Genomic DNA, 13339 nt, shown 5'->3' on the forward strand with positions numbered 1-13339 from the left:
ATGTGGTGATTAGAGATCACCCGTCACATTTATGGGGGGCCCAGGCCTCGCCACCCCACAGCTGTGGGGTACCCAAGCCTCAGCCCTCCCACTATGGGGGGGGTGGGGGGGCAGCGCTCACCCCCTCTCCGGGGGTTCAGGGCCCCCCCGGCCCCGCTTCCCACGCCCCGGGCAGCCCTTGGCCCCGCTCCCAGGCTCCACCACCGGGACCCCGGGTGCTGCTTCCGCCCGCTTCCCAGCAGGGCCTCCCCGAGGACCAATACCCCCCCCCCAGCGCCCCACACTGACCCCCGGCATCCGGGGGGGAGGCACGGGAATGGGGCCAGGCCTCAGCAGCCTCAGGCCCCGGGGGGGGCTGCCAGGCCACCCCCGCCCTGGGAATGGCGCCGCGATGCCCTTTTATAGCCCCAAGTGCGGCCTTTTTCCATGAGCTCAGCGGCCGGGGGGGGCCCAGCACCCTCCCCGCACCCCCCAGCCAGTACCGGACACAGCCCCTGCGGGCTTCACTTTTCATTTTGTTGGTTTTTGGCTTTGTTTTTTTTTTTTACTCCTTTTTATTATTAATATAAAAATACTCATGTATTTACAGCAAATAAATATATTTTGGTAACAAATAAATTACACTGGGGGGGGTATACAAAAGGGGCGGCGTGCAGGGGGGTGGCAGGCAGGTGGGGGGGGTATTTACAGCTGGAACTGAGGCGGGTACGAAGTCCCACGGGGCTTGAGGGGGTTCCCCGGGGGGGGTGACAGGGGTGTTAGAAAAGTTCTCAGGAAGAAAAACCCGATCGGTTCTTAAATCATCCCAAAAAAACATCCTGTGGTCACTGCCCGGGACGGGGGCCTCAGTGGTCCCCAAGGCCGGTGGCCGTCCCCGAGGTTGGTCCCTTGCCCGAGACACAGTACCGAAGGCGGACGTGGTGACCGAGAGCAGCTGCGGTACCCAAGCCGGGTGCCGGCGCCCCAAAAACGCATGACGCGGTGCTGGTGCCACGGCCCCAAGGCGGGTGCCGCGGTGGCAGTCCCCAAAACGGGTACTGGCGCTGGGGTGGCGGTCCTGTCCCCAAAACGGGTGGCGCTCCCCAAAACAGGTGGCCGGCGCCGGTGTCCCCGCGATGGTCACCAGCGCCCACGCTGCAGCAGCCCCAAGCCAGGTGCTGGTGCCGAGGAGGGTGTCCCCACAGCGGGTGCCGGTGCCCTGAGGTAGGTACGGCGGGGAAAACCGCTGGCCGGCGGCTCAGACTGACGACTCCTCCGGGTTGGAGTCGGGCAGGGGCTGGCGCTGCTGCAGCTTGCGCCGCAGCTCCTCAGCCAAATCGGCGCAGGGCGGGCGCTCCTCGGTGCCCAGCGCCAGGCGGATGTAGCCGTTGGAGGAGGAACCGCGCAGGGGACCCAGGTGGATGCGGGTGGGCGAGTGGAGGGGCTGCCCGGGGATGGCAGTGGGTGGCGAGGAGGCGCCGGGGGGGCCGCCGTTGCGGCAGGTGGCATGACCTGGCACGATTTTGAGCGAACCGTCCGAGTAGTAGTAGCTGGCTGGGTCCCAGAGCTTCTCGTCTGAGTCGGAGGCGGCACTGGGGACGAAGCGGGGGCTGGGGGGCTCCTTGGGCAGCTCGATGGGGTACACCAGGGTGCTCTCGATGGCTTTGGCGCCTTTGCCGAGCTCTTCCCGCAACCGCCGCCAAAGTGAGAACACCACCAGCACGAGCACCAGGCACAGTGCGCCCAGGCAAACCGCCACCACCCACACCAGCCCCAGGCTCTCCAGCGGTGCCCGCGTCTCCAGCGGCACCCCAGCGCCGGCCAACACCACCACCCGGTACACCTCGCCGCCCAAGCGCGCGCCCTGCTCCTCTGAGAAGCAGCGGTACGTGCCGCTGTGCTGCGCCCCGGCTCCCGGCACCACCAGTGCCCGCAGTCGCGAGTCACGCAGCACCAGCGCCTGCTCGGCCGCCAGCGCCCGGCCCTCGAAGGTCCACAGCGCCTGCGCCAGGTTGGAGCCCAACCGGCACGTCAGCACCAGGTCGGTGCCAGCCACCACCGTCACGTTTTTGGGGGTAATGGGTCCTGCGGGAGAGGAGGCGCAAAGTTTGGGGGAGGCTCACATGCACTCCCCGGCTCCACGCAGTGTTTTGTGGGGGGTCTCACCTTGCTTGGTCGCTTGTGGCAGGGTGCAGGCGCGTGTGTCGGAGCTCAGCACGTCCTGGACCAGGTGGGACCTGCGGGAGGAGGTGACAGAGGTAAAGGAGGGACCTTGTGCCACGTTGGGGTGTCCCCCCCTCCCTGGGGAACCCTCCGTACCCGTTGAGGCCATCAGTGCGGACGCAGAGGCTGGCGTTGCGGCTCCAGGCGCAGTACGGATCCCGCGCCAGCACGCAGTCCGTGCATGACTGGTAGCGGCCGCAGTCGGCCAGGGGCAACTGGGCCAACTGGAAACGGGAGCCGGCGAAGAGCAGCTTCTGCGAGGGCGGGGAGAAGGGGTGAAGTGACAACCAGGTGACACGGTGACATCCCAAGCGCCCTGTGGCACCTCTCACCTTCCGTCCGGCCAGCACCAGGCTCTCCACGGGCTGCGCTGGCTCAAAAACCTGCAGCTCCTCAACCAGATGGACACGAGCGCCCAGGTTCAGCGCCTTGTGCACCCAACCGTCACCTGCGGGTCACAGTGGGCGGTGAGGGATGTCCCCGCGCTGGGAACCCTCCGGTGTCCCCTCCCCGGTGTCCCCCGGTACCTGTGCCAATGAAGAGCACCTCGTAGATGGTGCCATCCAGCCCGGGCACCCGGTCGACCACCAGCTGGGTGAAGTTGGCGTCTTTTTTGAGGAGGAGTGGGCGGCCACGGTGCGGCAGGATGGGCTCGTCCATCAGCGGGTGCTTCTTGGCAAAGTTGAGGGTGTTGTCGGGCAGCTCGAGGGAGCTGGCAAAGCCGTTCTGGCGGTGCCAGTTGGTGATGCACTGGGGACAGGGGATGCTGTGAGGCACACGGTTGCATCCTGCACCTTCTTGTCCCCTCCCAACCCCGGTGTTGTCACTCACCGCGCCAGGACGGGGACTCGGCACCTCGTCCGAGTACCGGCCCCACTTCTGCGCCTGCTCCCGGTATTCCTTGTAGGGCCCCTCGAATGCCTTCTTCACCTCCAGGATGTGGTACCGGCAAATAGCCGACACATCCACGTCCCCCCTGCGAGGGACAGTGCGTGTTTGGAAGAGCCACCGGTGACAGGGAACCCCGGCACTGCTGCGTCTCCCCGTGCACTCACCAGCGGGCCTGAAACACCCCAAAAAACGTGGTGTCCTGCCAATTGTCCCCCGGGAGGGTGAAGACGGCCTGGAGGCGGTTGAAGTGGAGCTGCTGCTCGGGTGCGGCGCACACCAGCCGAGCCTTCAGGAACGTCGTCCACTTCTTCTGCAGCGTGCGGGCACCACCGACGTCCCCCTGGGCACCCAACGGCATCAAGACGGGGCCACCGCGCTCACCGGCGGAGCCAAGTCACGCTGAGACGGTGTCCCCAGCGCGGGTTGCGCCTTGCCGTACCTTGCAGACGCGCGCCACGCGGGCCACCACCTGCTCGGCGTAGCAGTCGTACTCCACCGCCCGCTCGCTGAAGAAGAAGTAAACCTTGTCGTCATCACCGGTGCTGCTGGCCGCGCTCTCCTGTATGTAAGCCGAAGCCACGAAGTGGGGCTCTGCGGAGACACGGGGGGCAGAAAGGGGACGGTAATGCCGTGCCGCGGTTTGGTCGTCCCTGCGCCGTGTCCCTGCGCTGTGTCTTCTTTTGTCCCCTCCACCGTACCGTTCAGCCAGGAGGTGAGATATTCCGTCTTCATGGAGTAGTGGGGGCCCAGGTTGCGGAGGATGACTGGCTCCGTGCCCAAAAAGTTGTTGAAGGTGGCCGAGTAGAGCTCCCCATCTGGCAGGAGAGGGGTTAGGGAGAGAGTGGGGGGCATAGCGGGCACCCCCTAACCCCAGCGGGTGCCCGGCGGTGCCACCTACCCACGATGAGGCCGGTGTGTCCCTTGGTGGGGTCGTAGGGACACTTGCCCTTCCCGTCCTCGAATGCCACCGGGTCCAGGGTGAAGCCGGAGAGTTCCTGGGGGGGCACAGGAGTGGGTGGGGGTCCAGACACCCTCCTTGCTTCACATCCCCCCTGTGCCCAAAACAGCCCCAGGGACAAGGACACCCTTGGAGCACCCTCTTGGGGACAAGGACACCCTCAGTTAATGTTCCTGAGGACAAGGACACCCCTGGAGCACCCTCTTAGTGACAAGGACACCCTTGGACCATCCTTCTAGGGACAGGGACATCCCCCAGATGACCCTTCTGGGCCACAAACAGCCCTGGATGACTCATTACAGGGACAGGGACACCCCTAAATGATGCTCCCAGGGACAGGGACACCCCCCAAAGGTCCCTCCCCAAGCAGAGGGACACTCCTGGGACAGGGACACCCCCCCAGGTGACCCCAGTGGGCACAGGGACACCCCTAACAACCCTCCAAGGGGACAGGGACACCCCCAGACCACTCTGATGGCATCGAGGCCACCCCTGCACCCAGAGACCCCCCTGAGGCCATGGGGGGGCTGCCCTGGACCTCACCCCCAAGGACGGGGCGGGGTGACAGGTTTTGGGGACCCCCTGGCCGGGGGGGACACTCACAATATAGGTGCACTTGGGCTGGAAGGCATAGGTGCCGCAGGCGTAGAGGTGGGAGCTGTTGTAGCTCTGCAGGAAGCGCACGTAGTTGAAACAGTCGGTCTGGGCGGGGGAAAACAACCCATTAAGGGGGTGACAGCAAGGGGGGGGGGGGCACACCGGGATGTCCCCAACACCCCTGTCCCCAACCTGGTTGTTTTTGCCCTTCTGGATGCACTCGGCTTTCTTGTCCACAGGGGCTTCCCAGGAGATCTGGGGACATAAAAAGAGTCAGTGGGATGGAAATACACCCCTCCCCCCCAAAATAGAACTCCCCTCACCCCAATTATAACCCCCCCGGGACCTCACCGCCGCCTTGAGCTCCACGGTGCCGGTGGCCACAGCGAACACAGCCTCACGGGCGCCCACGTAGAGCAGCCCCTCAGCCTCGTCCAGCGTCAGCGTCAGGTAGTGCGAGACCCCCCCCTGTGAGAAGCGCTTGGCCGCATCCTTCAGCTCTGTAGGGTTTGAGGAGGTGGGGGGGACATGGGGACATCAGGGCGAGGCCACCACTGGCACCTCTCTTGTCCCCCCCGCCCCAGGCACCGCCGGAAGCCCCCCAGCCCCGGACAAAGGGCTCTTTGTCACCGGAGCAGGCGGTGGCAGTGCTGGGCGAACACAGTGGCCTTTGGCGAGACCCCGTGTCCCCCCCCCGGCCGCCCCCAGGCCCTGCAGAAAGGCCCCATTGACCGGGAGGCGCCAGGGCCCCTGGGCAGGGATGGGGACGCGGGGCTGGCACGGCATGGGGACAGCACGGGGACAGCACGGGGACATGGGGTGCTGGCACGGCAAAGGCATGGGGGATGCGGGCGCAGGGGTGGCACAGGGGGCACGGGATGGGGATGGTGGCACAGCAAAGGGTGGGGGACATGGCATGGGGACGCTGGCGTGGCACAGGGATAGGGGACATGGGGCACTGCCACTGCACAGGGACAGGGAACAGGGCAAAGGGATGAGGACACAGGGCATGGCAAAGGGACAGGGATGCCGGTGCTGACACAGCACGGGGACAGAGCACATGGCACAGATGGGGACACAGGGTGCTGGCACAGGACAGAGGGACCGAGTGTGCTGGCACGGCACAGAGATGGCATCTCAGGGTGCTGGCATGGCAAGGGATGGGGACAGGGGACATGCAAGAGGGGTGGGGACACAGGGTGATGGCAGGACATGGGGACACGGCACAGGGTTGGGGACAGGGGGCAATGGCAGGGCATGGGGACGTGGCACAGGGTTGGGGACACAGGGTGATGGCACAGCACAGGGACAGGGGACACAGCAGAGGGTTGATGGCAGAGCACAGGGACACGGCACAGGGTTGGGGACAGGGGGCAATGGCAGGGCACAGGGACATGGCACAGGGTTGGGGACAGGGGGCAACGGCAGGGCATGGGGACACGGCACAGGGTTGGGGACCCTGGGCATGGGCACAGCACAGGGACACAGGGCAGTGTCCCTGCATGTCCCCCCTCTGTTCCCACAGACCCCAGTTTTGGGGCCACCAACCCAGGGGGTTCCCCACAGTGCCAACAAGCTCAGGGTAGGGAGGGGACAGAAGGTGCCCAAGGTGGGGACAACCACAGCCAGCACGGTGTCACCCCGGTGTCAGCGAGGGATGGGAGCGACACACCCACCCCACTGTGCCTCAGTTTCCCCAAGCTGCTCTCCTTTCCCTGCGGGGGGGGACGACATGCACAATACTCACCGGCGTAGGGGACAGTTTTTCGAGGCACGGCGCTCCATGAGGACTCCGGGGGGGTGGCAGCGGTGGCAAGGGCCAGCAGTGAGGCGAGGGCCAGCAGCCGCTGGGGGACCATGGCGCCGGGGCGGGGGGGGGACACACAGCCTGGGGTGGGGACAGGGACACGCCTGGCCCCTGTTAGGGTTACGGAGCCGGAGTCACGCGGGCAGCGCGGGGACAAGGCAAGCATTGAGGGCCGGGTGTCACGAGGCCCGGGGCACCCCACGCAGCAGGGGGGGGACACGCATTGGCCCCCCCTTGCCCTGGTCCCTCCTCCGGTGGTGACGAGTGCTGGGGGGGTCCACAGAGGAGGAAACGGGCCCTTCCGCTTCCCACCCCACCCAGCGGCCCCACCTCACCCACCTCCTGCCCCAGGACCCCCCGGCACTGCCCACTGGGCGGGGGGGTGTCCCCGCTGTGTCCCCCCCCCGGGCTGGGCAGGATGCGGCCGGGAATTGTTCTGCGCTGCCCGGCGGGAAGCAGGAAGCCGGGGGGGTCCGGGGGGGCCCCGCGCCAGCCGAGGAAGGATTTCCGGGAGGGTGGGGGGCCGGGAATGGGCCCCCCCGCCCCGGGCGTGGGAATGGGGGACGCCCCAGTTGGGCTGCTCGGGTGGGTGGGGGGCTGCAGGAGGGGGGGCTGGCGGCGCCAGGGGCATGGCTGGGGTGCCATGGGCACAGCTGGGGTGTCACGGTCATGGCCAGGGTGCCATGGGCACGGTCAGAATGCCATGGGCACAACCAGGTGCCACGGGCACAGCCAGGATGTCGCAGGCACAGCTGGGGTGCCACAGGAATGACCGGGGTGCCACAGGGATAGCCGGGGTGCCACGGTCATGGCTATGGTGCCACGGGCACAACCAGGTGCCACTGACACAGCTGGGGTGTCACGGTCATGGCCAGGGTGCCACGGGCACAGCCGGGTGCCAGGGGCACAGCTGGGGTGTCACGGTCATGGCCAGGGTGCCACGGGCACAACTGGGTGCCAGGGGCACAGCTGGGGTGTCACGGTCATGGCCAGGGTGCCACGGGCACAGCCGGGTGCCAGGGGCACAGCTGGGGTGTCACGGTCATGGCCAGGGTGCCACGGGCACAGCCGGGTGCCAGGGGCACAGCTGGGGTGTCACAGTCATGGCCAGGGTGCCACGGCACAGCCAGGGTGCCATGGACAAAGCTGGGGTGCCACAGGCATAGCCAGGGTGCCACGGGCACAGCCGGGGTGCCAAAATCAGGGACAGCGTGTCCCAGGCACCGTCGGAGTCCCCGGGGCACGGCCGGGGCGCCACGGGCAGGACGGGGTCCCCGGGGTCCCCAGTTTCGGTGCCGGACGCCTGGGGGTCCTACACGGGGACCGGGTGCCACGGTGCCATCCCGAGGAGGGGGTCCCCACGACGGTGCCATCCCGGGGGTGTCCCCGCAGCGATGCCATCCCGGGGTGTCCCGGCCCCACGGCGACACGCGGGACGAGCCCACGGCGGGGGGGGAGGGGGGGCGGTGTACCGACGGACCGGGGCGGGGGGATGGTCTCCGTTACCGGAGCGGGGGTCCGGCCCCCACAGCAGCGCGCTAAGGGGGCGATACCTCCCGGGGTGCCGGTCCCGATCGCCGGTACCGGGAGGAACAAAGCGCCTCCCCCTCCTCCCCCCGCCCCCGCGGCTCCGCCACAACAATACCGGGGCGGGGCGGGGGGGGCCGGGGCGGGCCCGGCGGGGGCGGGGGGGGCCCGCACTCACCTCGGGGCGCGGCGGCGGCGGCGCGGGGGGGGCGGCCCGGCCGGGGCGGCGGGAGCGGCGGGAGCGGCGGTCGGGGCGGCGGTGGGTGCGCGGCGCGCGGCTCCGCGAGGCCCCGCCCAGCCCTGACGTCACGGCCGCCCCGGCGGGAGGGGGCTCGGGTGGGATCGGGTGGGATCGGATCGGATCGGCTTAACCCGGACCCGCTCGGCCCCGGCTCGGCTCGACCCGGCTCGTTGGAGGCTCAGCTCAGCCCAGTTCGGCTCAGCTCCGTTTGGTTCAGCCCAGTTCGGTTCATCTTAACCAGGCTTGGCTCAGCCTGGTTTGGCTTGGCCTAGTTTGGCTCAACCAGGCTTGGCTCAGCCCAGCCCAGTTCAGCTCAGCGTAGCTTGGTTTAAACCAGATCAACTCAGCCCAGCTTGGCTCAACGTGGTGCGACTCAGCCTAGTTTGGCTCAAGGAGGCTTGGCTCAGTCCAGTTCGGCTCAACATGGTTCAGCTAAGCCTCGTTTGGTATAACCCAGTTCAGCCCAGCCCAGCTCCGTGCAGCCAGGCTTGGTCCAGCCCAGTTCAGGGCAGCTTGGCCCAGTCCAACCCCATCCAACCCAGCCCACCTTGGCCTGGCCCAACTCAGCCCAGCCCACCTAGGCTCAGCCTAGCGGGTGCAGGAACCCCAGCACTCTTTTGGGGTGCTAGTGGCCACCAACACTGCCCCCCAAAACACGCTCACAGGTGCAGGAGGATCTAAAGGTGTTTATTGGATCAGGGGGTGCCCTGGGGCACCCAAGGGTGCCCGGGACCCCCCAGGACAGGGGGTGGGGACAGGGTCAGGGACCCCCACCCTACGCCAGCATCTCCTGCCACTTGACATAGAGGAGAACGGCCAGGCCCTTGAGCTGGGTGCGGAAGAGGAGCTGGGTGCTCTCGCGCAGCCCCCTCCCAAAAAGCCGGTCCAGCTGGGTGCAGAGCAGCTCCAAGTGGCCCTGGGGGGACAGGTGGGGGGGTCAGGGACAGGGGAGACCCCCCAGGTCAGCCCCAGGGCCCGGTGCTCACCCGCTGCTCGGCCGGCGGCTGCTCAGTGCCCACCACATTGCTGGCGAGGAGGAGGAGGCTGTAGCTCAGGTAACAAGCCTGTGGTGGGGAGCAGACCCGGGGGGGTCACCAAAAGAGACATGGGGAACATGTGGGGTGCTCTACAGCACCCCTTTCCCGGCGAGGGGAGCACCCACCTCCCGGTCAGGGTCCGCCGGCTCCTCCAGACCCCCGGTGAGCACCAGGCTTCGCAAGGCATCCGGTTGTGCCAGCACCAGGAACCGGCACAGCACCTGCAGCTGCGGGGACAGCGGGTGTCAGGGCACCCCGGGGTGGGTGACAAAACCCCGGGATGGTCCCACCTGGGTGCACCCACCTCTGCGTGCACCCCGGGGGGTGGCACGGTGCCCAGCGGCTCCCCCAGCAGTCGGGCCATGGCATGAAGGCTCAGGTGCCGGCGAAGCTCCCTGGAGAGAGGGAGGGAAAAGCATGAGGGAGGGTCCGGCATGTCCCCAACGTGCCCATCCCCACCTCTGTGCCTGTCACCGCCATCCCCGGTGCCCTCCGGACGCCCACGGTGGTGCCGGCAGCCGGATCCTGCCTGCTTTGTGCCTGCGCAACCGGCTGGAATAAAAGAATTAAGAGGCAGGCGCATCGCAGCCCGCCCAGCCCTGGCACGGCGCCTGGTGGCACGCGGGTGGCAGGGGACACCGCCGCCGGCTCTGCCGTACCTGTCCCTGCCCGTGAGATCCGGCAGCAGCTGCACAAGCGCGACCAGGTTGTGGTGGTGGCGAGAAAGCTGGCACAGGGCCTGGCAGAGCACGGGCAGCTGGGGAGAGAGGGGGACACTGAGGCAGCGCCCTCAGGGAGGGGTGACAGGGTGGGCAGGGGACAAGGGGACACCCTTTGTCCCCCCGTACCTGCTGGTGCCAGTGGCAGATGCCCTGGAGCAGGCAGCGCAGCAGGAGCTGCAGCTCGGGCAGCGGCTGGCAGCGCAGCGCTCGGTCCAGGCCCAGGAAGGACAGGAGGGTGACAAGGGACAGGCGGGCACCGTCGGGGTAGTGACACGGCTGGGTGACCACGCACAGCGCCAGGAACTGTGGGGGGAAGGTGATATGTGACCCCAAAGCCCGCAGGGACAGGCTGGCATGGGCAGAGCTGGCATCGGCGCCGCGTGCCCAATTAGCAGGGCAGAGATAACGAAGTGGCGGTGTCACCTTGCAGATGTCACCGAGCTGTGTCACCAGGGCCAGCGTGTCGGTGGCATCAGGGCTCGCTGGTCTCGGGGAGCAAGACGGCTCCAGGCTCCTGTGGGGACAAAAGCGGGGTGGCAGGGGGGTGACAGGGTGAGCAGCACTGCCTTGGCCATGGTGGGGACACCCATGGGGACACAGCCACCCCCTGCCCACCGCAGTCACCTCCCATCTGTGGGGCGCAGCTCGGGGGGCAGCAGGGGGCTTAGGTTGGCGCCGAGCCGGGCAAACGCTTCACCGATCTCCTGCACAGTGGGACACCAGAGCTCACCTGCGGGCAAGGGGACAGTGACAACCGGCAGGGGTTTGGGGACATCCCCTGGCTGTGGCAGCCACCTGCCGCGCTTACCCCCGGTGCTCAGCCAGATCTCCCACAGCGCCTGGGCAGCATTGGTGGTGTTGGGGCAGAGCGTCATCAGCTGCCAGAATAAAGAAGGTGACAAATAAAGAGGTGACAGGGTGGCAGGGGAGGAGGAGACACCCTGCGGTGACAGTGGCCTCACCTGGAAGAGCCAGCGCAGAACAGGCAGCGGGCAAGGGGGCAGGCAGCGGTACAGCAGGCTCAGCCACCCGTCGCGGACAAACGCCGCCTGCCAGGCGGGCGATTCGCTGTGGGGTGGACAAGGGGGGTGAGTGGGGCTCTGCCTGTGTCCCCTGTCCCCCCCGTCACCCCAATATGTCCCACCAGAAGAAAAGCGCCTCCAGGTTGTTCCGCGGCTCCAGCCCGCGCGTGTCGAGCATGGGCAGCGGCGCCGGGCAGGCGCAGAACACGGGTTCCCCGGGGTGCACGGTGGGGATGAACCGCGGCTCCATGGCGAAACGGGCCAGGACGTCCCTGCAGGGGTGGGACGGTGGTGTTGGATGGGGAGGGGACACCACAGGGCCCCCCAAACCCCAGTCCCAGTGGTGGTACCGGTGCTCCTTGGGCAGCTCGCTGTCCTCGTCTGGAGACTCCGGTGAACTGATGTCATCTGCGCGTTGCTGCACCAGCGTGGCCGCCTGGCCCTGCTCCCTGCCACAGGGGGGTCAGCACAGGGTGGGGACACCCCAGGGTGCCCCCTGTGTCTTTGGGGTGCCCGTCTTTACCTCTGCTCCCGGACTAGGGAATCCAGGCTGTTGGTGAGCGGATCTGGCCGCGGGGACACAACCTAAGCAAGGTGACATGTCAGCGGGTGCCGCAACGCCTGGTGGCACTGGGATGTCCCCAGGGACCCCACCTTGGGTAGGGACTGACCTGCTGGTGGCCGGGAGGGCTTGGGGACGTGTCCCCTGCCAGCAGCATGTCCCTCAGCGGGATCAGCTCCTCATCGTCCTCGCTGTCTGTGAGGGACACCCTGTCCCTCACCGTGCCCGGCGAGTGTCCCCCCGAGCTCCTGCTGCCCACGGCGTGCTGCCCACGGTCACTGTCACCCCCCGAGGACCCCGCAGCCACCTCTGGCAGCACCGGGATGTCCCCAGAGCTGTCCTGTGTCACTGGGGACGGTGGGAAGCTGGTCACATCCTGACGGTGGGGCTGGGGCTGAGCAGGGCTGGGCAGCCGCCGGGCTCTGCTCACCTGCTTCTTGGTGCCAGGGGACTTCTTGGGGTGCCGGGGGGCTGTGGGGACAGCGCAGGGGTCACCACAGACCCCTTGGGGCACAGGGAGGGCTGTGAGGACAATATTGGGGTGACCAGGGCCCTCCTTGAGGTACCAGGGGACTGTGGGGACAATACAGAGGTGACCAGGGGTCCCCCTGGGGCACAGAGGTGGCCATGGGGACAATGTGGGGGTGACCAAGGTCTCCTCAGGGTCCCATTTGGGGCACAGGGAGGGCCACAAGGGCAATGCGAGGTTCACCAGAGTCTGCATTGGGGCACAAGGGCCGTGGGGACAATGTGGGGGTGACCAGAGTCCCTGTTGTGACACAAGGAAGGGCCATGGGGCAATGCTGGGGTGACCAAGGGCCCACTTGGGGCACGGGAAGGGCCATGGGGACAGTGTTGGGGTGACCAAGGCCCCCATTGGGACACACAGAAGGGCCATGGGGATAATGTTGGGGTGACCAAGGGTCTACTTGGGGTGCACAGAAGGGCCATGGGGACAACGTCGGGGTGACCAAGGGCCCACTTGGGGCATGGGAAGGGTCATGAGGACAACGTGGAGGTGCCCAGGGCCCCCAGTGGAGCACACGGAAGGGCCGTGGGGCCAATCTGGGGGTGCCCAAGGTCCCCTCGGGACACCGTGTGGCCACCAGCGGGGTCACCACTCCCCTCACGCCCATCCCCGGGGCAGGCCCGTGCTCACCTCGCACCCCTCCGGCTCCCCGCGGGCGGTGGGAGCCCCGGGGGGGGCTGTGTGCGGGCGGCGGGCCCGGGGGCCACGGCTCCAGCAGGCCGGGGGGCGGCCCAGCCACAAGGCGGCCCACGCGGAGGTTCTTGTGGGCGCGCAGCTGCTGGTAGCGCTGGAGACTGTCCTGGAAGCCGAAGCTGAAGATGCCCGAGCGGGGGATGCGGGCGGAGGAGAGGGGGATCTGGTACCAGCGCAGCCCCTCGGGGTGCGGGGCCATGGCGGGGCCGGCCCCTCAGGGGACACCGCGCAGCGCCGGCCAAGGGCCCGCCATGGGCACAGGGGCGGGGCTGCGAGGAAAAGGCGGGGCTTACGCGGCGGAGAGCCAATAGGAGGCGGGCGGGCCCGGAGGGGTGACTCCTCCTCCCGCCGCGGCGCTGCCAAAGCCTCAACCGTCAACGGCTCAACCGGCCAATCGGAGCGCGCGAGGGCGGCACGGTTGAGCCAATCGCGGGCGGCTCTTAGCGCGGGGAGCGGCCGAGCGAGGCGCTACCAGCCAATCAGGACGGGAGGGGGGGCGGAGCCTCACCGCCTCTCCCCGCCCGCAGAGGTGCATGCTGGGAGCTGTAGTC

The 13339-nt window shown here is 67.9% G+C and overlaps 2 protein-coding genes across 3 annotated transcripts; both read right to left on the minus strand.

Annotated features, from left to right (window-relative positions):
* Positions 1–555: 555 nt before the first annotated feature.
* Positions 556–6782, minus strand: SEMA4C (semaphorin 4C). 2 transcript variants are annotated; one of them, XM_065651545.1, is made up of 14 exons: positions 6396–6782; positions 5000–5148; positions 4841–4903; positions 4655–4753; positions 3992–4088; positions 3792–3908; positions 3533–3684; positions 3258–3433; positions 3034–3178; positions 2730–2952; positions 2535–2650; positions 2299–2453; positions 2146–2216; positions 556–2064 (listed from the first exon to the last, which is right to left on the minus strand). In XM_065651545.1, exons 1-14 carry the CDS (start codon positions 6619–6621, stop codon positions 1238–1240), a joined length of 2616 nt encoding a protein of 871 aa, XP_065507617.1. In that variant the 5' UTR covers positions 6622–6782; the 3' UTR covers positions 556–1237. The 2 variants fall into 2 exon arrangements, with proteins under 2 accessions (XP_065507617.1, XP_065507615.1); XM_065651543.1 differs by having other exon boundaries at positions 2299–2456.
* Positions 6783–8998: 2216 nt separating this feature from the next.
* Positions 8999–12987, minus strand: FAM178B (family with sequence similarity 178 member B). The gene is made up of 15 exons (XM_065651847.1): positions 12726–12987; positions 11676–12037; positions 11528–11589; positions 11355–11453; positions 11127–11276; positions 10945–11050; positions 10791–10860; positions 10607–10712; positions 10406–10496; positions 10109–10285; positions 9920–10017; positions 9565–9655; positions 9386–9487; positions 9210–9287; positions 8999–9139 (listed from the first exon to the last, which is right to left on the minus strand). Exons 1-15 carry the CDS (start codon positions 12985–12987, stop codon positions 8999–9001), a joined length of 1995 nt encoding a protein of 664 aa, XP_065507919.1.
* Positions 12988–13339: the final 352 nt, after the last annotated feature.

The sequence above is a fragment of the Caloenas nicobarica genome, chromosome 25, assembly GCF_036013445.1.
Source record: "Caloenas nicobarica isolate bCalNic1 chromosome 25, bCalNic1.hap1, whole genome shotgun sequence".
Lineage (NCBI taxonomy): Eukaryota > Metazoa > Chordata > Aves > Columbiformes > Columbidae > Caloenas > Caloenas nicobarica.

Coding starts and splice junctions, on each gene's coding strand:
- SEMA4C (XM_065651543.1), bottom strand. CDS start 6,621: ATGCTTGCCTTGTCCCCGCGCTGCCCGCGTGACTCCGGCTCCGTAACC. Junction 2,953..3,033: donor CGAGTCCCCGTCCTGGCGCG/GTGAGTGACAAC, acceptor CCCTGTCCCCAG/TGCATCACCAACTGGCACCG. Junction 2,065..2,145: donor GCCACAAGCGACCAAGCAAG/GTGAGACCCCCC, acceptor CCTCTCCCGCAG/GACCCATTACCCCCAAAAAC.
- FAM178B (XM_065651847.1), bottom strand. CDS start 12,987: ATGGCCCCGCACCCCGAGGGGCTGCGCTGGTACCAGATCCCCCTCTCC. Junction 11,454..11,527: donor TCCCTAGTCCGGGAGCAGAG/GTAAAGACGGGC, acceptor CCCCTGTGGCAG/GGAGCAGGGCCAGGCGGCCA. Junction 9,656..9,919: donor GATCTCACGGGCAGGGACAG/GTACGGCAGAGC, acceptor CCCTCTCTCCAG/GGAGCTTCGCCGGCACCTGA.